This window comes from Phyllobates terribilis, unplaced genomic scaffold (assembly GCF_046119375.1).
Source record: "Phyllobates terribilis strain yellow unplaced genomic scaffold, ASM4611937v1 Scaffold_12__6_contigs__length_324123572, whole genome shotgun sequence".
NCBI classification, from domain to species: Eukaryota; Metazoa; Chordata; class Amphibia; order Anura; family Dendrobatidae; genus Phyllobates; species Phyllobates terribilis.
Window position 1 is genome coordinate 67,722,307 of NW_027362772.1, and position 22,133 is coordinate 67,744,439.

Consider the following 22,133-nt stretch of genomic DNA (forward strand, 5'->3'; position numbering starts at 1 on the left):
TCAGACACAAATATATCTGTTTAAAAGAGTCTTGGGTAGGCCAGATAACAAGAACTGTAGTTTTGCAGTTCCACGGTTCAAATCTTTGTATTATTCTGCTTTTGGCATTTTTTCCATAAAAAAAATCTGTAATAGTGTCTCCCTGACTGTTCAGACACAAATATATCTGTTTAAACGAGTCTGGTGTAGGCCTGATAACTACAACTGTGGTTTTGCAGTTCCACGGTTCAAATCTCTGTATTATCCTGCTTTTAGCATATTTTCCGTAAAAAGAAACAGTAATAGTGTCTCTCTGACTGTTCAGGCACAAATATATCTGTTTAAAAGAGTCTGGTGTAGGCCAGATGACTAGAACTGTGGTTTTGCAGTTCCACGGTTCAAATCTCTGTATTATCCTGCTTTTGGCATTTTTTCCGTAAAAAAAAACAGTAATAGTGTCTCCCTGACTGTTCAGACACAAATATATCTGTTTAAAAAGTGTCTGGTGTAGGCCAGATAACTAGAACTGTGGTTTTGCAGTTCCACAGGTCAAATCTCTGTATTATCCTGCTTTTGGCATTTTTCCCGTAAAAAGAAACAGTAATAGTGTCTCCCTGACTATTCAGACACAAATATATCTGTTTAAAAGAGTCTTGGGTAGGCCAGATAACAAGAACTGTAGTTTTGCAGTTCCACGGTTCAAATCTCTGTATTATTCTGCTTTTGGCATTTTTTCCATAAAAAAAATCTGTAATAGTGTCTCCCTGACTGTTCAGACATAAATATATCTGTTTAAACGAGTCTGGTGTAGGCCTGATAACTACAACTGTGGTTTTGCAGTTCCACGGTTCAAATCTCTGTATTATCCTGCTTTTGGCATTTTTTCCGTAAAAAAAAACAGTAATAGTGTCTCCCTGACTATTCAGACACAAATATATCTGTTTAAAAGAGTCTGGTGTAGGCCAGAGAAATAGAACTGTGGTTTTCCTCTTCCATGGTTTTAATCTCCTTTTTATTACCCTTTTTCCTTTGATAGTGCGAGTGTAAGCTATTTTACTTCATTTACAATGGGGAAGGCGCGTGGCAAGGGACGTGGTACTTTAAGTTCTAGTGATGGTGTGTGCAGATGACGGGGCCGTGGCCAAGGTGAAAATGTGCCACAACCAACAGCCACATCTTCTCGCTCCCACTTCTTGACCAAATTACTAGGGAAGCACACTACAACACCAGTATTGCGAACTGATCAGTATGAACAGGTTATTAATTGGATAGCAGATAATACTTCCAGTTACCTGGGCACCACCACCTCCGGTCAGTCTTCCACACGGTCATGTTTTAGTAGCCGTGAGTCTCGACCGCATACTCCTCCTCACCCTGATGCTCCTTCCTCCCACTATGCCGAGTGTCGTCAGACAGCAACTGATCCCACAGTTAGACACTCTGAAGAGCTGTTCACTGGTCCATTTCCATATTTGTGTCCCTCGCCTGCTCCACTTGAAGTGGTGGAAGAGGAGATCCCATGTAGCGATGGCCAAATATTTGAACAGCCACGGCCAGAGGAAGTCGACGCTGGCAATTTGTCACAAGAGGTGGACGATGACGAGACACAATTGCCACGAAGTGAGGAGGAGGATCGTGGTGCGCAAGTGGAAGAGGAGGAGGTGGTGGATGATCTAGTAACTGACCCAATGTGGCAGGAGGACACGCAGAGCGAGGCCAGCAGCACACAGGGGGAGGGAGGCAGAGTACCCCAACAGGCAGGAAGAAGCAGTGTGGTGGCTACACACAGAAGGCGGGCAACAGTTCTCCGAAACACGAACACGAGGGACGATGCCAGTACAACCGGTAGATCATCCAGAGTCTGGAATTTTTTTTAAAGACTCTGCTGATAACCCCAAAAAGGCCATTTGTACCACCTGCCATGCCAGCATCAGCAGGGGTGACAAAACTACCAGCCTGACCACCACCAGCATGATCAGGCACATGTCAGCAAAACACCCAACTTTGTGGGGCGAACCCCAGGGTCCATGACCAGTGTCAGCAGGTGTCATCACTGCTTCATCTGCTGTTGTGCATGTAAGAGAGCCCCCTGTTGTGCATGCAAGGCAATCCCCTGTCCATACTGCATGCAAAGATGCCCCCTCCTCTCAGTCTTCACTTGTTATGGCAGTTTCTCAAGAAACAGCATCAACGTCCTTGTCCACATCCCACCGCAGCGTTCAATTGTCCATATCCCAGAGCTTTGAACGAAAGCGCAAATTCGCAGCCAACGCCCCACAGGCCACAGTCCTAAATTCGCACATTTCACGACTGCTTGCATTGGAAATGCTGCCTTTTAGGCTGGTGGAGATGGAATCCTTCCGCAACCTTATGGCGGTGGCCGTTCCTCGGTACTCGGTCCCCAGCCGACACTATTTTGCCTGGTGTGCCATCCTCGCACTACACAAGCACGTGTCCCAAAACATCTGCCGTGCCCTCAACAATGCAGTTACTGGGAGAGTCCACCTGATAACGGACACGTGGACAAATGCTTGTGGCCAGGGACGGTACATCTCCCTGATGGCACACTGTGTAAACATAGTGGAAGCTGGGACCCAGTAGGTCCTTGGGGCGGAACACATCCTCCCCACACCAAGGATTGCGGGCCCTATTTCAGTCAGAGTTGCCCCCACAGTGTACAGCTCCTGCGCATCATCCTCCTCCTCCTCCTCATGTTCAGCCTCCATCTCAGATATCACCTCGTCAGTTACAAGCTGGAAGCACTGCAGTACTGTCTCAGCCAAGCGGCAACAGGCTGTGCTGAAACTCATAAGCTTAGGTGATAAACCTCACACTGCTTGTGAGTTGTGGACAGCTGTGAAAGAGCAGGCAGATCTGTGGCTCAAACCGCTGGACCTACATCCATGCATGGTCGTGTGTGACAATGGCTGTAACCTGGTGGCAGCTCTGAGGCGAGGCGAGATCACACACGTACCATGCCTGGCTCATGTGCTTAACCTCGTGGTTCAGCGGTTTCTTAAATCGTACCCCGAGTTGCCAGATTTGCTCGTCAAAGTACGCCGCCTGTCAGCTCATTTTCGCAAGTTGGCTACAGCTTCCACCGCCCTTGCTGTGTTGCGGCAGCGTTTGCATCTTCCGGCACACCGACTGGTGTGTGATGTCCCCACACATTGGAACTCTACCCTCCACATGTTGCAAAGGATTTGTGAGCAGAAGAGAGCAGTTGTGGAGTACCAGCTGCAACAAGGCCATCGATATTCAGGTCAGACTCCACACATAAGACCTCAGGAGTGGACCTGGATGTCTGACATATGTACCATCCTGGCAAACTTTGAGGAGTCCACCAAGATGGTGAGTGGCGATGACGCCATCAGTAGCGTCAGCATCCCACTTGTCTGACTTTTGCAATGCTCTCTGCAGAGAATTAAAGAGGAGGCATTGCAGCCAGAGTATGATAAGATGGATCAAGAAGCCGTAGGGGGCGATTACACACAGCCCAGCCTCATCTCATCCCAACGTGCATTGGGGGACAATGAGGGAGAGGAGGAGGAGGAGGAGGAAGAACAGGAGCTGGTATCATGCGCTGTAGACGGTAGTACCTGTACAACTGTTATACCGTCGGTTCAGCGTGGGTGGCCTGGGGACAGGGGGGAGGAGGAGGAGGATGACGAGAGCATGGTCAGTCGTCATCTTGGTGAGGACATGGAAGTCTTGCCTGTTACCAGTCTGGCACGCATGGCTGACTTTATATTACGCTGCCTTAACCGTATCCCTTGCGTTGTCAAAATGTTGGGTGAAAGTCATTACTGGTTGGTGACGCTTTTAGACCCCCCACATCAAGGAGAAATTTCACTCTCTTATTCCTGAGGTGGAGAGGTCTACAAAAATGGGGCAGTACCAGAAGGCTCTTGCTGCAGAACTGTTAAAAAAATTCCCATCTGAACACGTTAGCGGCAGCGGTCACAGTTCGTTGACCAACCAAGGCGTAGAGGCAAGAGAGACGCAACTCCAATCCAGCAGACGCAGGGGAACACTGTCAACATTCTGAGACAGTTTTCTGAGACCCGCCCAACTTATAGGCCCTGAGGCGCGGGGTACTCTCACAGGGAGTGGAAAGTTTCAAAAGAGGGAGTACCTTGCCGACCGTACCAGCGTCCTCCATGATTCCTCTGTGCCTTTTAATTATTGGGTATCCAAACTGGACACTTGGAATGAACTCGCTCTGTACGCCTTGGAGGTCCTGGCCTGCCCTGCCGCTAGCATGTTATCGGAGCGTGCTTTTAGTGCCGCTGGGGGAATTATAACTGATAAGCGCACTCGCCTATAAACTGACATTGCTGACAAGCTGACCCTTATCAAAATGAACAAGGGCTGGATTGGGCCAGACTTCTCATCACCACCAAATGACAGCAGAGTAACATAAAGTCAAATCCACTGTGTTATTTCAGGAGGTGTATTCCAATGCACCGCTTCACACCCACACATGGGTATACGCATCCTCATTTTGGCTGTTTTTTGCTCTTCTCCTTATCCTCAGCCTTCACCACCACTATACCACCAGGGTGACCGTGGTCCGTGTTGCCAGCATTGCAAGTTCCTCCATACTAATTTTTGGCTGCTTTTGCTTGGAAGGCATAGACAAAGACTATGGGAGACCCACTACCCAATAATGGGAATAATGTTTTAATATGCTGTACTGCATGGTTCTTGTAACGGGCATTTAAACCGTCTTGTTAAGCTACTGAGACCTCCACCACTCTTCCAAGGGGCATTAAAACCGTCTTGTTAAACCACTCTGACGTCCACGTCTCTTCCAAGGGGCATTAAAACCGTCTTGTTAAGCTACTGTGACCTCCACCACTCTTCCAAGGGGCATTAAAACTGTCTTGTTAAGCTACTGTGACCTCCACCACTCTTCCAAGGGGCATTAAAACCGTCTTGTTAAGCTACTGTGACCTCCATGTCTCTTCCAAGGGGCATTAAAACCGTCTTGTTAAGCTACTGCGACCTCCACCACTTTTCCAAGGGGCATTAAAACCATCTTGTTAAGCTACTGCGACCTCCACCACTCTTCCAAGGGGCATTGATATTGTCTATTTATTCCACTGCGACCTCCACCACTCTTCCAAGGGGCATTGATATTGTCTTTTTATTCCACTGTGACCTCCACGTCTCTTCCAAGGGGCATTTAAACAGTCTTGTTAAGCTTCTGTGACCTCCACCACTCTTCCAAGGGGCATTAAAACCATCTTGTTAAGCAACTGCGACCTCCACCACTTTTCCAAGGGGCATTAAAACCGTCTTGTTAAGCTACTGCGACCTCCACCACTTTTCCAAGGGGCATTAAAACTGTCTTGTCTAGCTACTGCGACCTCCACCGCTCTTTCAAGGGGCATTAAAACCGTCTTGTTATGCTAGTGCGACCTCCACTGTGTAACATACCTGGCGGCGACCTTGCATAGTGGCCCATCTCCCACTGTGCAAGAGCGCGCACTTGATCTCCAGTCCAGAATGTCTCTCTGGCTTCCCTCCATGCTGTCTGTTTGTGTCTGTTTCTGCTGCTTAAGGGCGGCGCCCGATCACTTCCTGCTTTTTGTACCTGCTGTGGGTCACACCCCTTGTGCGTCCTCAGCCTATTGCTGTCTGTCACCTGGTATATAACGCAGCTGCTCCAATCAATCCCCGCCTGAGCATTGTGTTTCATTCAGTGTGTGCTTGCAGGTCCCGTTCTGTGTTCTCTTGTCTGCCTATCCTGGAGGCTGTATTTCCAGGCCTGTCTGAACACGCTCCTAGCCTGTTCCTCCCGCCTTCTAGGGGCCGATTACCTAGACCCGCTCCTGTATCTTGTCTGTCCTGTCTGAACACGCTCCTAGCCTGTTCCTCCCGCCTTCTAGGGGCCGATTACCTAGACACGCTCCTGTATCTTGTCTGTCCTGTCTAAACACGCTCCTTGCCTGTTCGTCCCGCCTCTCAAGGGGCCGTATTCCCAGACCTGCTCCTGTATCCCGCTGCAGTGTCGGTCTCTTCCGTACACTCAGTTCCAGTCTGAACTCTCTCCTATCCTTTACCTGTTTTGCCTCTATGTCCGTTCCTTTCCTTTTTCTGCAGAGTCTGAACTCGTACCTAGCTCCTGCTTGTTGTCTCTGTACTCCCGTTTGTGAGTTTGTGGTCCACTCGCTACTTCACTGCAAGTACCCTGTGGGTATCTGGCTCTGCCTTTCCCTTCCTGTCTGTTCCGTGTGAACAGAGCCCTGTCCCCCCTACTCTGCCTTGCTCACACCTCCGGCGGTTCTAGCTTGCTCTGACTCCCTTGCTCACCGCTCCGGCGGTTCTAGCCTACTCTGACTCCTTTGCTCACCGCTCCGGCGGTTCTAGCCCGCTCTGCTCCCTCTTTCTCACTGCTCCGGCAGTCTCGTTCTGCTCTCTTCTTTTACCTCACTGCTCCTGCAGTCTCGCTCTGCTCCCTCTTTCTCACTGCTCCGGCAGTCTCGTTCTGCTCTCTTCCTTTACCTCACTGCTCCTGCAGTCTCGCTCTGCTCCCTCTTTCTCACTGCTCCGGCAGTCTCGTGCTGCTCTCTTCCTTTACCTCACTGCTCCAGCAGTCTCGCTCAGCTCCCTCTTTCTCACTGCTCCGGCAGTCTCGTTCTGCTCTCTTCCTTTACCTCACTGCTCCGGCAGTCTCGCTCCTGCTCTGACTCCTTGCTCACTGCTCCGGCAGTCTCGCTCAGCTCTGACCCTTTGCTCACCGCTCCAGGCGGCCTTGTCCTGCTCTACTCTTGCTCACCACTCCAGGCGGTCTTTTCCTGCCCTGCTCTCGCTCACCTCTCTGGGCGGCCTCACTCTGCTGTGTTTGTCCGCCACATCTGTGGTTCTGTTCCTGAGTTCCAGTGTGTACTGGGTTCTATCCCGCCTGTGTTCCTACCTGCTAGTGCCTCCCTGTCTGCACTCTAGCCGTGCTTGCCTGTACCCCCCTGCCTGCATACCCGCCTGCCTGCATACCAGTCGTGCCTGCCTATTCCCGCCAGTCTGTGTACCAGCCTACCAGTCTGTTCCTGTATTCCCCTGTGTGGGTCAACAGCCGTGTCCGGGGTCTGTCCTGGAGTAGCACCTGGTCCCTCTGCTCGGTTTCTCCTTGGTGCACTGGCGTCGTATGCCGTCGTGCGACCCTGGTCGGATCGGGTGAATACCTAGTTACGCCCCTCCAGGCATTCACTCTCCGGCACGGTCCAGTGGAATCACACGCACACGCCGCTCAGCCCGGGCGTGTGCATTACAGCATGCTCAGGCCATGGTTCCCGTTGAGCCCCACGGCCTTCGCTCTCTGAGATGTTTTCCAGCGAATACGTGCATTAAAAATAAATAAATACATTTTTTTTTCCTTAGCTGAGTTCCAGGCGAATTACGCACCCGTCCAGATGGATCTATCAGCTCTCGTTCCTGCGGATCCGCCACGTTACTATGGGGATCCAAGACAGTGTCGTGCATTTGTGGAGCAATGCATGCTACACTTCAAGTTCTACCCTCTATGTTTTCCCACAGATCGGGTTAAGGTGGGATTCGTGATGTCTTACCTAGCGGGTGATGCCCTGAATTGGATCATTCTCCTATGGGATGCACAGGATCCTATCGTCCTAGACATAATGGCCTTCCTGGTGGCCTTTCTAATGGTCTTCGATGATCCTAACCCGGAGGCTCCTGCTGAAGCTTCACTTCCCAGTATCCCGGAGCAGCCCCGATGGGTAATGTGTGTGGGTAGCGCAATAGTCCTCCAGCCCAATGAGACTACTGCCCACCCAGAATCCTCACAGGGTGACTACACTCTCCGGAATACTTCTCCCAACCTCAAGAGGCAGTCCAGACGTGCTAGACGTAGAGGCAAGCCGTCACGCCAGGGTCTGTCCTCCCTGAGACCTCCTGACCCCAACCTTGAAGTCCCTACTGAAGCTTCATCTCCCTGTATCCCGGAGAAGCCCCAACGGGTAATGTGCGTGGGTAGTGCACCAGTTCTCCTGCCCGAAGAGACTGCTGCCCACCCAGAATTCACACCGGAGGACCCCCTGTTGCCTCCTGAATCCCCCGGGATACCACTCGATGACAAATGGAGAGAGACTTCTCTACACCCGGTACTCGATACTTTGTCCGCTCCGTCCTGTGAGCCTGACAATGGGTACCCCAAAGTGGTAGTTACCCCCGAGTCTCTACACCCCTCCGACCAGGCGGAGGACCTCCAGTTGTCTCCAGAACCCTTCGGGGTGCTACCTGGCAGCGAAAGGACAGAGACTCTCCTATACTCTGTACCTGATACCTCGCTCGCTTCGTCCAGTGAGTCCAACCTAGTGTTCTCCGAAGCAGAGGTTACCCCTGAGTCTCTACACCCCTCCGATCAGGCGGAGGATCTCCAGTTGTCTCCTGAACCCTTCGGTGTGCTACCTGGTAGCGAATGGACAGAGACTTTCTTATACTCGGTACCTGATACCTCGGCTGCTTCATCCAATGAGTCCGACCTAGTGTACTCTGAAGCAGAGGTTACCCATGAGTCTCTTCACCCCTCCAACCTGGCGGAGGACCTCCAGTTGTCTCCTGAGCCCTTCGGGGTGCTACCTGGTAGCGAAAGGACAGAGACGCTCCTATACTCTGTACCTGATATCTTGCTCGCTTCGTCCAGTGAGTCCCACCTAGTGTACTCCGAAGCAGAGGTTACTCCCAAGTCTCTACACCCCTCCGACCAGGCGGAGGACCTCCAGTTGTCTCCAAGACCCTTCGGGGTGCCACCTGGTGGTGAATGGACAGAGACTTTCCTATATCCTGGATCTGATACCTCGCTTGCTTCGTCCAGTGAGTCCGACCTAGTGTACTCTGAAGCAGAGGTTACCCATGAGTCTCTACACCCCTCTGACCAGGCGGAGGACCTCCAGTTGTCTCCAGAACCTTTCGGGGTGCCACCTGGTGGTGAATGGACAGAGACTTTCCAATACTCGGTACCCGATACCTCGCCTGCTTCGTCCAGTGAGTCCGACCTAGTGTACTCTGAAGCAGATGTTTTCCCCGAGCCTCTGCACTCTTCTGACCCGGCTGAGGACCTCCAGTTGTTTCCTGACTCCTCCGGGGTACCACCAGATAACAAAGAGACAGTGACTTTTTCTCACCCTGTACCTGATAACCCGTCTATTTCTTCCTGTGAATTTGACAAGATGTACCTCGAAGCAGAGATTACCCCCAAGTCTCTGCTCCCCTCCAACCCGGTGGAGGACTTCCAGTTGTCTCCTGTACCCTCTGGGGTGCCACCTGAAAATATGTGGAGAGAGACTTCCTTGTGTGCTGTTCCTGGTACTCCACCCGTTTCGTCTGTTGCTGAGGATGGCTGGATAGGAGGTAGCATCCTAGCTAACCAGATGAGACCAGTTTTTCCTGTGGACAGTGGTAGTGATCTCCTTGAAGTGAAGGATTGGCCCTCGAATTCCCTGCGGAAGATTCTGGCATGCCTGAAGAAGAGGGGGCGTAAGGGGGGGATACTGTAACATACCTGGCGGCGACCTTGCATAGTGGCCCATCTCCCACTGTGCAAGAGCGCGCACTTGATCTCCAGTCCAGAATGTCTCTCTGGCTTCCCTCCATGCTGTCTGTTTGTGTCTGTTTCTGCTGCTTAAGGGCGGCGCCCGATCACTTCCTGCTTTTTGTACCTGCTGTGGGTCACACCCGTTGTGCGTCCTCAGCCTATTGCTGTCTGTCACCTGGTATATAACTCAGCTGCTCCAATCAATCCCCGCCTGAGCATTGTGTTTATTCAGTGTGTGCTTGCACTCTGAAGGAGCCAGGTCCCGTTCTGTGTTCTCTTGTCTGCCTATCCTGGAGGCTGTATTTCCAGGCCTGTCTGAACACGCTCCTAGCCTGTTCCTCCCACCTTCTAGGGGCCGATTACCTAGACCCGCTCCTGTATCTTGTCTGTCCTGTCTGAACACGCTCCTAGCCTGTTCCTCCCGCCTTCTAGGGGCCGATTACCTAGACACGCTCCTGTATCTTGTCTGTCCTGTCTAAACACGCTCCTTGCCTGTTCGTCCCGCTTCTCTGGGGGCCGTATTCCCAGACCTGCTCCTGTATCCCGCTGCAGTGTCGGTCTCTTCCGTACACTCAGTTCCAGTCTGAACACTCTCCTATCCTTTACCTGTTTTGCCTCTATGTCCGTTCCTTTCCTTTTTCTGCAGAGTCTGAACTTGTACCTAGCTCCTGCTTGTTGTCTCTGTACTCCCGTTTGTGAGTTTGTGGTCCACTCGCTACTTCACTGCAAGTACCCTGTGGGTATCTGGCTCTGCCTTTCCCTTCCTGTCTGTTCCGTGTGAACAGAGCCCTGTCCCCCCTGCTCTGCCTTGCTCACCGCTCCGGCGGTTCTAGCTTGCTCTGACTCCCTTGCTCACCGCTCCGAGGGTTCTAGCTTGCTCTGACTCCTTTGCTCACCGCTCCGGCGGTTCTAGCCCGCTCTGCTCCCTCTTTCTCACTGCTCCAGCAGTCTCGTTCTGCTCTCTTCCTTTACCTCACTACTCCTGCAGTCTCGCTCTGCTCCCTCTTTCTCACTGCTCCGGCAGTCTCGTTCTGCTCTCTTCCTTTACCTTACTGCTCCTGCAGTCTCGCTCTGCTCCCTCTTTCTCACTGCTCCGGCAGTCTCGTGCTGCTCTCTTCCTTTACCTCACTGCTCCGGCAGTCTCGCTCAGCTCCCTCTTTCTCACTGCTCCGGCAGTCTCGTTCTGCTCTCTTCCTTTACCTCACTGCTCCGGCAGTCTCGCTCCTGCTCTGACTCCTTGCTCACTGCTCCGGCAGTCTCGCTCAGCTCTGACCCTTTGCTCGCCGCTCTAGGCGGCCTTGTCCTGCTCTACTCTTGCTCACCGCTCCAGGTGGTCTTGTCCTGCCCTGCTCTCGCTCACCTCTCTGGGCGGCCTCACTCTGCTGTGTTTGTCCGCCACATCTGTGGTTCTGTTCCTGAGTCCCAGTGTGTACTGGGTTCTATCCCGCCTGTGTTCCTACCTGCTAGTGCCTCCCTGTCTGCACTCTAGCCGTGCTTGCCTGTACCCCACTGCCTGCATACCCGCCTGCCTGCATACCAGTCGTGCCTGCCTATTCCCGCCAGTCTGTGTGCCAGCCTACCAGTCTGTTCCTGTATTCCCCTGTGTGGGTCAACAGCCGTGTCCGGGGTCTGTCCTGGAGTAGCACCTTGTCCCTCTGCTCGGATCCTCCTTGGTGCACTGGCGTCGTATGCCGTCGTGCGACCCTGGTCGGATCGGGTAAATACCTAGTTACGCCCCTCCAGGCATTCACTCTCCGGCACGGTCCAGTGGAATCACACGCACACGCCGCTCAGCCCGGGCATGTGCATTACACACTGCTCTTCCAAGGGGCATGAAAACCCTCTTGTTAAACAACTCTGACCTCCACGTCCCTTCCAAGGGGCATTAATACCATCTTGTTAAGCTACTGCGACCTCCACCACTTTTCCAAGGGGCATTAAAACCGTCTTGTTAAGCTTCTGCGACCTCCACCGCTCTTCCAAGGGGAATTGATATTGTCTTTTTATTCCACTGCGACCTTCACCACTCTTCCAAGGGGCATTAATATTGTCTTTTTATTCCACTGTGACCTCCACGTCTCTTCCAAGGGGCATTTAAACCGTCTTATTAAGCTACTGTGACCTCCACCACTCTTTCAAGGGGCATTAAAACCGTCTTGTTAAGCTACTGCGACATCCACGTCTCTTCCAAGGGGCATTAAAACCGTCTTGTTAAGCTACTGCGACCTCCACCGCTCTTTCAAGGGGCATTAAAACCATCTTGTTAAGCTACTGCGACCTCCACCACTTCTATAAGGGGCATTAAAACCATCTTGTTAAGCTACTGCGACCTCCACCACTTTTCCAAGGGGCATTAAAACCGTCTAGTTAAGCTGCTGCGACCTCCACCACTCTTCCAAGGGGCATTGATATTGTCTTTTTATTCCACTGCGACTGCCACCATTTTTCCAAGGTGCATTAAAACAGTCTTGTTAAGCTACTCTGACCTCCACGTCTCTTCCACGGGGCATTGATATTTTCTTTTTATTCCACTGTAACCTCCACCACTCTTCCAAGGGGCAATAAAACCGTCTTGTTAAACCACTCTGACCTCCACGTCTCTTACAAGGGGCATTAAAACCGTCTTGTTAAGCTACTGCAACCTCCACCACTCCTCCAAGGGGCATTAACACCGTCTTGTTAAGCTTCTGCGACCTCCACCACTCTTCCAAGGGGCATTAAAACTGTCTTGTTAAGCTCCTGCGACATCCACTACTCTTCCAAGGGGCATTGATATTGTCTTTTTATTCCACTGCGTCCTCCACAATTCTTCCAAGGGGCATTAAAACCGTCTTGTTAAGCTACTGCGACCTCCACCACTTTTCCAGGGGGCATTAAAACTGTCTTGTTAAGCTACTGCGACCTCCACCGCTCTTTCAATGAGCATTAAAACCGTCTTGTTAAGCTAGTGCGACCTCCACCGCTCTTTCAAGGGGCATTAAAACCATCTTGTTAAGCTACTGCGACCTCCACCACTTTTCCAAGGGGCATTAAAACCATCTTGTTAAACAACACTGACCTCCACGACTCTTCCAGGGGGCATAAAAACCATCTTGTTAAGCTACTGCGACCTCCACCACTTTTCCAAGGGGCATGAAAACCGTCTTGTTAAACAACTCTGACCTCCATGTCCCTTCCAAGGGGCATTAAAACTGTCTTGTTAAGCTCCTGCGACCTCCACCACTCTTCCAAGGGGCATTAAAACCATCTTGTTAAGCTCCTGCAACCTCTACCACTCTTCCAAGGGGCATTAAAACTGTCTTGTTAAGCTACTGCGACATCCACCACTCTTCCAAGGGGCATTGATATTGTCTTTTTATTCCACTGCGACCTTCACCACTCTTCCAAGGGGCATTAATATTGTCTTTCTATTCCACTGTGACCTCCACGTCTCTTCCAAGGGGCATTTAAACCGTCTTGTTAAGCTACTGTGACCTCCACCACTCTTCCAAGGGGCATTAAAAGTGTCTTGTTAAGCCACTGCGACCTCCACGTCTCTTCCAAGGGGCATTAAAACCATCTTGTTAAGCTACTGCGACCTCCACCACTTCTATAAGGGGCATTAAAACCGTCTTGTTAAGCTACTGCGACCTCCACCACTTCTCCAAGGGGCATTAAAACCGTCTAGTTAAGCTACTGCGACCTCCACCACTCTTCCAAGGGGCATTGATATTGTCTTTTTATTCCACTGTGACCGCCACCATTTTTCCAAGGGGCATTAAAACAGTCTTGTTAAGCTACTGTGACCTCCACGTCTCTTCCACGGGGCATTGATATTTTCTTTTTATTCCACTGTAACCTCCACCACTCTTCCAAGGGGCAATAAAACCGTCTTGTTAAACCACTCTGACCTCCACGTCTCTTACAAGGGGCTTTAAAACCGTCTTGTTAAGCTACTGCGACCTCCACCACTCCTCCACGGGGCATTAAAACCGTCTTGTTAAGCTCCTGCGACCTCCACCACTCTTCCAAGGGGCATTAAAACTGTCTTGTTAAGCTACTGCGACATCCACCACTCTTCCAAGGGGCATTGATATTGTCTTTTTATTCCACTGCGACCTCCACAATTCTTCCAAGGGGCATTAATACCGTCTTCTTAAGCTACTGCGACCTCCACCACTTTTCCAAGGGGCATTAAAACCATCTTGTTAAGCTTCTACGACCTCCACCACTCTTCCAAGTGGCATTGATATTGTCTTTTTATTCCACTGCGACCTTCACCACTCTTCCAAGGGGCATTAATATTGTCTTTTTATTCCACTGTGACCTCCACGTCTCTTCCAAGGAGCATTTAAACCGTCTTTTTAAGCTACTGTGACCTCCACCACTCTTCCAAGTGGCATTAAAACTGTCTTGTTAAGCTACTGCGACCTCCACGTCTCTTCCAAGGGGCATTAAAACCGTCTTGTTAAGCTACTGCGTCCTCCACCGCTCTTTCAAGGGGCATTAAAACCATCTTGTTAAGCTACTGCGACCTCCACCACTTCTATAAGGGGCATTAAAACCGTCTTGTTAAGCTACTGCGACCTCCACCACTTTTCCAAGGGGCATTAAAACCGTCTAGTTAAGCTGCTGCGACCTCCACCACTCTTCCAAGGGGCATTGATATTGTCTTTTTATTCCACTGCGACTGCCACCATTTTTCCAAGGGGCATTAAAACAGTCTTGTTAAGCTACTGTGACCTCCACGTCTCTTCCACGGGGCATTGATATTTTCTTTTTATTCCACTGTAACCTCCACCACTCTTCCAAGGGGCAATAAAACCGTCTTGTTAAACCACTGTGACCTCCACGTCTCTTACAAGGGGCATTAAAACCGTCTTTTTAAGCTCCTGCGACCTCCACCACTCTTCCAAGGGGCATTAAAACTGTCTTGTTAAGCTACTGCGACATCCACCAGTCTTCCAAGGGGCATTGATATTGTCTTTTTATTCCACTGCGACCTCCACAATTCTTCCAAGGGGCATTAAAACCGTCTTGTTAAGCTACAGTGACCTCCACGTCTCTTCCACGGGCATTAAAACCATCTTGTTAAACCACTCTGAACTCCACAGCTCTACCAAGGGGCATTGAAATGTTGTTTTTAATTACCTCTAACCTCCACGACTCTTCCAACGGGCATTGCATTTCCTCCTAATTTTAGTCAGCTTTTGCTTTACAATGCATAGGCGAACACTATGGGAGACCCACTCCCCAATAATGGGTAGAAGGTTTTTAGTATGCTGTAATCCACGTCTTTCAAGGGGCATTGCAGTTCCTCATAATTTTTGGAAAGCTTTCCATTCACTGCTTAGGCCAACAGTGTAAAGGAGACCCACTTGCTATAAATGGAAAAAACGGTTTAGTTAAGGCTCTCTGACCTCCATGTCACTTCCAAGGGGCATTGGAGTGCCTCAAAATTTTTGGTAGGCATTGCACTCACTTTATGCCCTATAACTGTGTAGCCGAACCGCTCCTTTTGGTACAGAAACATATCCTACAAGACGTGTGGTTGACTGGCCTGATATTAATGTGAATGGTCCCTGTTCCTCCTGCTCTTTCTCGTTTGCCACCACCTCATCCATCATTCATCACCTGAAGCTTTGTTTTAACGGTAGTCATAGAACTGGGATAGTAGCAGGAAAACATCCAGCAATCCTCGTAGGAGGTAGGATATGCGCCAAAATGCTGACCACCTCAGGTCTAGCCGCTACTACATGCATGCGCTTGCATTCCAAGGAACAGAAAGCTAAGGAGATGGATGACCTCATGATCATGAATAATTTACTCGTTGTGTAGGAGGCTGACTACTGCTGCTGTCTGCCTTCTGAACTTTGTGTTGAAGCCTGATTGACCCAGGACCCGCAATCCTCTATGTCTGGAGGACGTGTTGCATCCCAGTGTCCAACTGTGTCCCGGCTTCCACAATATTAAACCAGTGTGAAGGCGTGAGATGGACCATCCCTGGCCACATTCACTTGTCCACTTGTTTGTGGTTAGGCTGTCCTTCAAATAGAGGCGGCTTGGGACCGTTTATGGACACCCCGCCGCCCCCAGGCGGCTGGGGACCAAGCGTGGACACCCGGCCGCCCCCTGGCGGCTGGGGACTAAGCGTGGACACCCGGCCACTGGACTGAGGGACTGAGTATGGATACCAGGCCGCCGACGCAGCCATGACATGGTGGCCGGCGTCTGCCTCCACATGCCTAAAAGGCCGAATTTCAAGTGCAAGCAAGCTAGCAGAATGGTATTGCACCCTGGGGGTGGGTGGCAGGTTGCACACTTACGCTTGCATTCCAAGAAAACAAAGCAGATGCTAACTTCTATCATCATCATCATGCTCCTCACCTTGGCAATCTCAACTCCCCTGATGGAGAAGCCAGGACCCACCGGAGAAGTCTGGTTCTCTGGTGGGCTTGTCCAATGCTGCCCTAAAACAGGCCAGGCTAAGAAAAGTGTGGGGGAAGTTCCCTGGAGAAATAGGGGCGGCTGGGGATCGTTTATGTACACCCGGCCGCCCCCAGGCGGCTGGGGACCGTGTGTGGGCACCCGGCTGTGGGGCGGCTGGGGACCAAGTATGGACACCCAGCCACCTCCTGGCAGCTGGGGACCGAGCGTGGACACCCGCCCGCCGGGCGGCTGGGGACTGAGTATGGATACCAGGCCGCCGACGCAGCCATGACATGGTGGCCGGCGTCTGCCTCCACATGCCTAAAAGGCCCAATTTCAAGTGCAAGCAAGCTAACAGTATGGTATTGCAGCCTGGGGGTGGGTGGGTGGCAGGCTGCATACTTGCGCTTGCATTGCTAGGAATGGGGGAGGTACAATTGAACACTGCCCTGGGACAAGGACTTGCACGGAGATAGTTGCAAGTCTGCATCTTCTGATGCGGCAAGGATCACTTCTGATGGGCACACTTTTAGGCAGTGATTTGGGTGTCAGAGATGCTTCCAGGGGTCTTCCCCATGCTGTTACCATGTCTTTTCAGCACTGTATGCATGTGTCACACAGCACATGGCCAGATAAGATTGTAAAATGTTAAAATGACATTTCCTGGTGAATGCACTTGTTATGGTTGAAAGCAATACAAAAGTGCAAAAACGCATAAAAAATGTTACTTGTGAATATAGCCCAAGGTATGGAGGGGTATTTTTGTTTTTGGTTATTTATTTTATCTTATACACAAGTCTTTACCCTGGAAAGGAAGTTCCTTAACATATTTCACAGGAAAACCGTTTCAGTTTAGTTTTTGAATGTTTTATTGCGAGCCCGTAAAAGTGGCTTAATACCTCTGACCACGTTGTTGACAGGAGTGACCTGGGGGTCAGAAATGCTTCCTGGGGCGATGCCCATGCTGTCCCCATGTCTTTTAAGCACTATCACTATCGTTTTGGGCACTTTTTAGGCTTTCTACAGACTGCCGGGGGTGCCGTCGCAAAAATGCTCGGGTCTCCCATAGACTAACATTTGGCTCGTTGCTCGGGTCGAGCACCTGAGTATGACGGTGAGCTCGGCCCGAGCTTCGAGCACCCGAGCATTTTAATGCTTGCTCAACACTAGTTACTATATCATCCTCCACCTCGTCTTCCATTTTCGCACCCTGGTCCTCCTCCTGCCTTTCTGGCAATTGTGTCTCATCATCGTCCACCTCTTGTGACACTTTCCCACCGTCGCCTTCATGTGACCGTGGCTGCTCAAATATTTGGACATCGCTACATAAGATCTCCTCTTGCGCCGCTTCAAGTGCGAGAGGCCAGAATCTATAAATGGAAAAGTGAACAGCTTTTTGGTGTCTCCAAGTGTGGGATCAGTTGTCTCTGGGCACTCGGCATGGTGGGATGAAGGAGGTTCAGGGTGAGGAATATGCGGTCCAGACTCACGGCTACTGAGACTTGACTGTGTGGAAGACAGGGTGGTGGTGGTGGTGGTGGCTAAGTGACTGGAAGCATTATCCGGTATCCAACCAATAACCTTTTCACACTGCTCTGTGTTCAATAGTGGTGTTCTGCGGTCCCCTATTAATTGGGACAGGAAGGTCGAGCCAGAAGATGTGGGTGTTTGTTGTGGCACAATTTCAGCTTGCCCACGGCCTTGGCCTCTGCATGCACCATCACGTCCAGTTCCCCGTCCCTTGCCAAGTGGAGGACAATATCTTCCACGCTCACTACAAATGGCTGAATTTGGAGCAAATTTATATGTGATCCGTGTTACGGAGAAAACACAGTTTTAAATACCTGGCCTGTATGTAACTATTTTGAACAGCAAACTGGTGTCAATAATGGAGTCCGGAAATAGCAATATTTTCAGCGCAATTATACGTGATCCGTGTGACTGATTTACCACAGTTTTAAATTGCTGGATATATGGAAAGGACCTGGCTGTATTCTGCAGTGCCAACAAGCAAATGGTGCAGAAAAACGGTGTTATCTGGATTGGTTTTTAAGCAAATAATGGGGATTAAGATTTTAAAAAAAATTATTCCTGGCCCCTGAGACCTGGGCCGATGTCTAGAAATATCCAACAGCAGCTGCAGCAGTAGACAATACTGGAATGGAGCCTCTTGTGCTATATGCACTGCAGTCTGCTATATACACTGCTTGCCTATACACCCTGCCTGATATCTCTGCAGATGGATTAGTCCTCAGAAGGACTGTTTGTTGAGATGGATATGTGTAATATACTTCTTTCCTACCTACACTATCTAATACACAACCAAATCTCTCCCTGTCTCAGGAGCACCTCTCCCTACTCTGCCTGATTCCGGAGTGACTGTGACGAGCATGGCGGCGCCAGGTCTGATATAGACCTGATGACGCTGTGCAGCCAGCCAATCACTGTAATGCCACAACCAACATGGCTGCAGCATTACTGTGAGTGGCAGACAATCCCTGCATGTTTATTGGCTCTGTAAAGAGCGCCAAACATGCTGGGAGGAGACCCGAGCTCCTGCCGAGTAACCCCAGAAATACTCGGTGAGTGCCGAGCATCTCAAGCAGTGAGATGCTCGGGCAAGCACCGAACAGTAGCGAGCACGATCGCTCATCACTACATCTGAGAAAATCATTGATGAAACACTGGTGGTAAGAAAAGGAGAGAGAGCAAACACCGTGGAAAATCTGATACAACGAGCCGATGAAATGTTATACAGTAAGGACACGTCCCAGATTCATCCACGTGTTTTCTCCGGAAATCTGGCATAAAGTTCTTTGATAGATTATGCAAACATTTTGTGACTTTGACATTTTCACGCCAATTTTGATCACCTCCATCAAAATGGGCAGAGCTGTGGTGGGACGGTTGTGTACTCATGCTAGAAATCTTTCTCCAGTTTCTGATTGATGTAAGAAGTGTGATGAGGCGCAGAGAAGCAGAGGACTCTTGGTGTATGGTGGAGGCACCAATAAGCTTCTCCTTTGACTGTGATTTTCCACACACAGAGATTCTGTACAAATAATATACAGAATACATTGTATATAATCGGAGTTGTGTGCCATACAGTGATCTTCATCAGGGACTTCTCTCTGGGAGGCTATGTCTCATGTAAACATCCAGTGATCACTGCAAAGCTAATGATGATCTAATATAAAGTCTTGAGTTGATGTAAAGAATATAAAGAACCTGATGAGCTTTTCTCTTTCAGTTCTCCTCATCCTCACGATGGATGTGACCAGTGGACAGATCAGTATCCAGCCGATCCCTCAGTATCCGGTTATTAATGGATCTGTCACCCTGAGCCTTACTGGGATTACTGACAAAATCGAGGCTGTCATCTGGTATAAAGGACCAAATAGAAGTCCTCAGTATGAGATCCTGGTATATGTTCCTGGTATTAATCGCACATTAGTTGGCAGACCTCTGTACAATGATCGGATTTCGGTTTTCAATAACGGATCATTACACATCAAAGATCTTCGTCTCACAGATGGGGGAAATTATAAAGTGACTGCACCGACACTGACATCAGCAAATAATGTAGATGTGACCCTGACCGTCTATGGTGAGTATCACTTTCTATTTCCTCCTCTCTGTATGTTATAAGTTCACACTGTGCCTCATGTATGAGAACTGTCTCATGGAAAATTGTCCTAATTACACATCATAGCCAATCAGTAAAAATGAACGGACCCATAGAAGTTCAGGTTCGTCGTGTTCGACCGAACTTTAGTTTGGGTACCAGAACTGTACACAAACTTTAACCAGAACCCGAATCCTATAGAAGTCCATTGGGACCCGAACTTTGGTATTATAAAATGGTTGCAGTAAGTGCTAGAAGTAAGCCTCTCTCTCTCTCTCCCCACTCCCGGACTTCTCACGGAACTTCGAACACAAAAACGGACTGCCGGGAGAAGTCCGAGTTCGGAGTTCAGCATCGGACGCCTACGAACTCCAAACTTTACAGCTCGGTATCGCTCATCTCTACTAGTGTTGAGCCACCCCCGTAGTGTTCGAGTTCGGTTCGGTTCGTCGAACACCCGTGTGTTCGCCGAACTGTTCGTCGAACTGTTCGTCGAACACTTTCGAACACCGTTAAAACCAATGGCAGGCAAACAAAAACACATAGAATCACATAGAAAACACCTTCAAAGGTGTCCAAAAGCTGACAAACTGCTCAGAAGACACAACTAACACATGGAAAAGTGACAAGTACATATAGTCATGCGAAAAGAAAAGAGGTGGAGGAGTAAAAGGAGGGGGAGACACAGATATAGGCATGTCATGCCCTTCTAAAATCCAAAAAGTGAGAAGCCGAGACGGCCAGTCCGCTCCTGCCCGTGCCACCTCCGTGTCGCCGGGTTTGTGCCAGAGCCGCGGTGAACCCTGACGGCCAGCCCCCCTCTCCCAATACTGGTGCCTGTCCGCTGGTGGGTCGAGAGAGCCCCCCTGTGGTGGAGGCAGCTCTAAGCTTTTTAATTTAAATTGTCCCTCTAATTTGAATGAATACACTTTAAATCCATTTACAAGGATCTATTGGAGGGCAAGTCTCATGCCAGCAGCCGCGTAATTCCAGCTCCAGTAGCGTCCACTAAAGCTGCTGCAGTTAAAAAGCTTTTATAAGGATCGAGCTCGGCTGTCCACCGCAAGGCATCCTAGTGCCAGTCCCAGCCCCTATGCCTTGGGGTGCCTCCTGATGCTCTTCACTAAGTATCCCGTGGTCCCGAAGCATTTCCTTTGAAAAAATTAAGTGTCCAAACTACAGGTGGTGTAGCTTGCTTAACAGCCGGGATAATCCGCTGACTAGCAGACACTGCTACTAGGCACAAAGTATTTCCTGGGCTAGATGCAGTTAAAAATTTGTAAGTAGATACTCTCGTTGGATGCTGAGAAAGCATTCCATAGAGTCTCCTGGCACGCCATATATGATTCTCTTAAAAAGCTTGGGGTAGGGGTCTAGGGGACCCTTTTATAGCCAAAATCACGGCGCTGTATCACAATACGTCACCTAGGCTGAAGATAAATGGAACTGTAGCACCGAGGGCTCGGTTGCTACAGACGTATTGCACCTCACCCAGAGGTGTGATATCTCACTCTCAGATAAGGATGGAGTGTGGATCAGGACCCGACACCTGCATGCATTACACCACATTGCCGTGGGGCAGGGCGACCAATATGCCCCTGAGATGGGCACGACAGTCCCTGTCCCTGGCTGGAGTGGGGGGAGGGATCACTGAGGAAGGGGAACCCTGCAGTGCAGGAGCAGGGAGGAAGCAGTTCCTGGGTGCATTGAGAAGGGAGTATAAAAGGTGGGCACCATCTTAGTTCAGTGCAGAGAAGTCTGAGCAGAAGTGGCAGGGAGCAGGGGCTCTGCATGAGCTCTGCTCCGGAGGCGGGCCTAGTAACAGAGGCCCAGGCCTGCAAGAGGGAGAAGGAAGGAAGAGGAGCGGAGAAGGCTCCAGGAACGAGGAATGAAGGGATCCCAGGGGTGCGGACGGGCGAGTCGCCACCGCACGCCCGAATCCACCTGCGTGGAGGGGTCAGGCCAAAGGGGGAGACCGGTCCCCGAACTAGTGGAGGCAGGAAACGACCCTCAGCTAGAAACCGGAGGCTCTGACATTTTATGTGGCGCAGCCCCTTGCTCCACCCGCTAGGAAGGCACCACATAGGGTCAGGGAAACTGGCGCCAAGTTTACCAAGAGGAGGCCCGAGGCAGCCGGACAGAAGTGTTGGTAAGAAAGGCCAGACAAAGGACACACAAAGGGGGTCCTGTGAAGCGCTCCAAAGTTATCTGGGAGTTGTCTGAGCCCCTCACCTGGTGAGCACAGTACGACGTGGGCAGCCGTTACCTGCAGACGTGGTCTGGATAATAAGAACTGTGAGTAAAGGCCCTGAACTGCATCACTGACTCCGTGTCGTTACTGCTGCTGCCCTGCACCATCACCCCCATCCTCCGCATACACTGCCCTGAGGCTATACTCCTCCCGTGGGGAGTTATGCTACGCTCTGCTGCACCCACAACACCAGCCTTAGCAGTCTGCCCTGTAGCGGCGGTTCACTCTGACCGCAATCCACGGGTGGCGTAGTCGGACATTTAAACATCAAAACCACATAAATAGTTCCGCCACTGGTTTGACCGCCCTGAGCC

The 22,133-nt window shown here is 50.5% G+C and overlaps 1 protein-coding gene across 5 annotated transcripts in view; it reads left to right on the forward strand.

The window, feature by feature from the left end:
* The window catches only part of LOC141173076 (cell adhesion molecule CEACAM10-like), a 169,158-nt gene that overhangs the window by 42,235 nt on the left and 104,790 nt on the right, over positions 1-22,133 (forward strand). For all 5 annotated transcript variants that reach the window (XM_073657717.1, XM_073657718.1, XM_073657719.1 and 2 more), the window contains exon 2: positions 19,194-19,550. In XM_073657717.1, the coding sequence (XP_073513818.1) occupies positions 19,194-19,550 (357 nt within the window). The remainder of the gene's footprint in view (positions 1-19,193; positions 19,551-22,133) is intronic.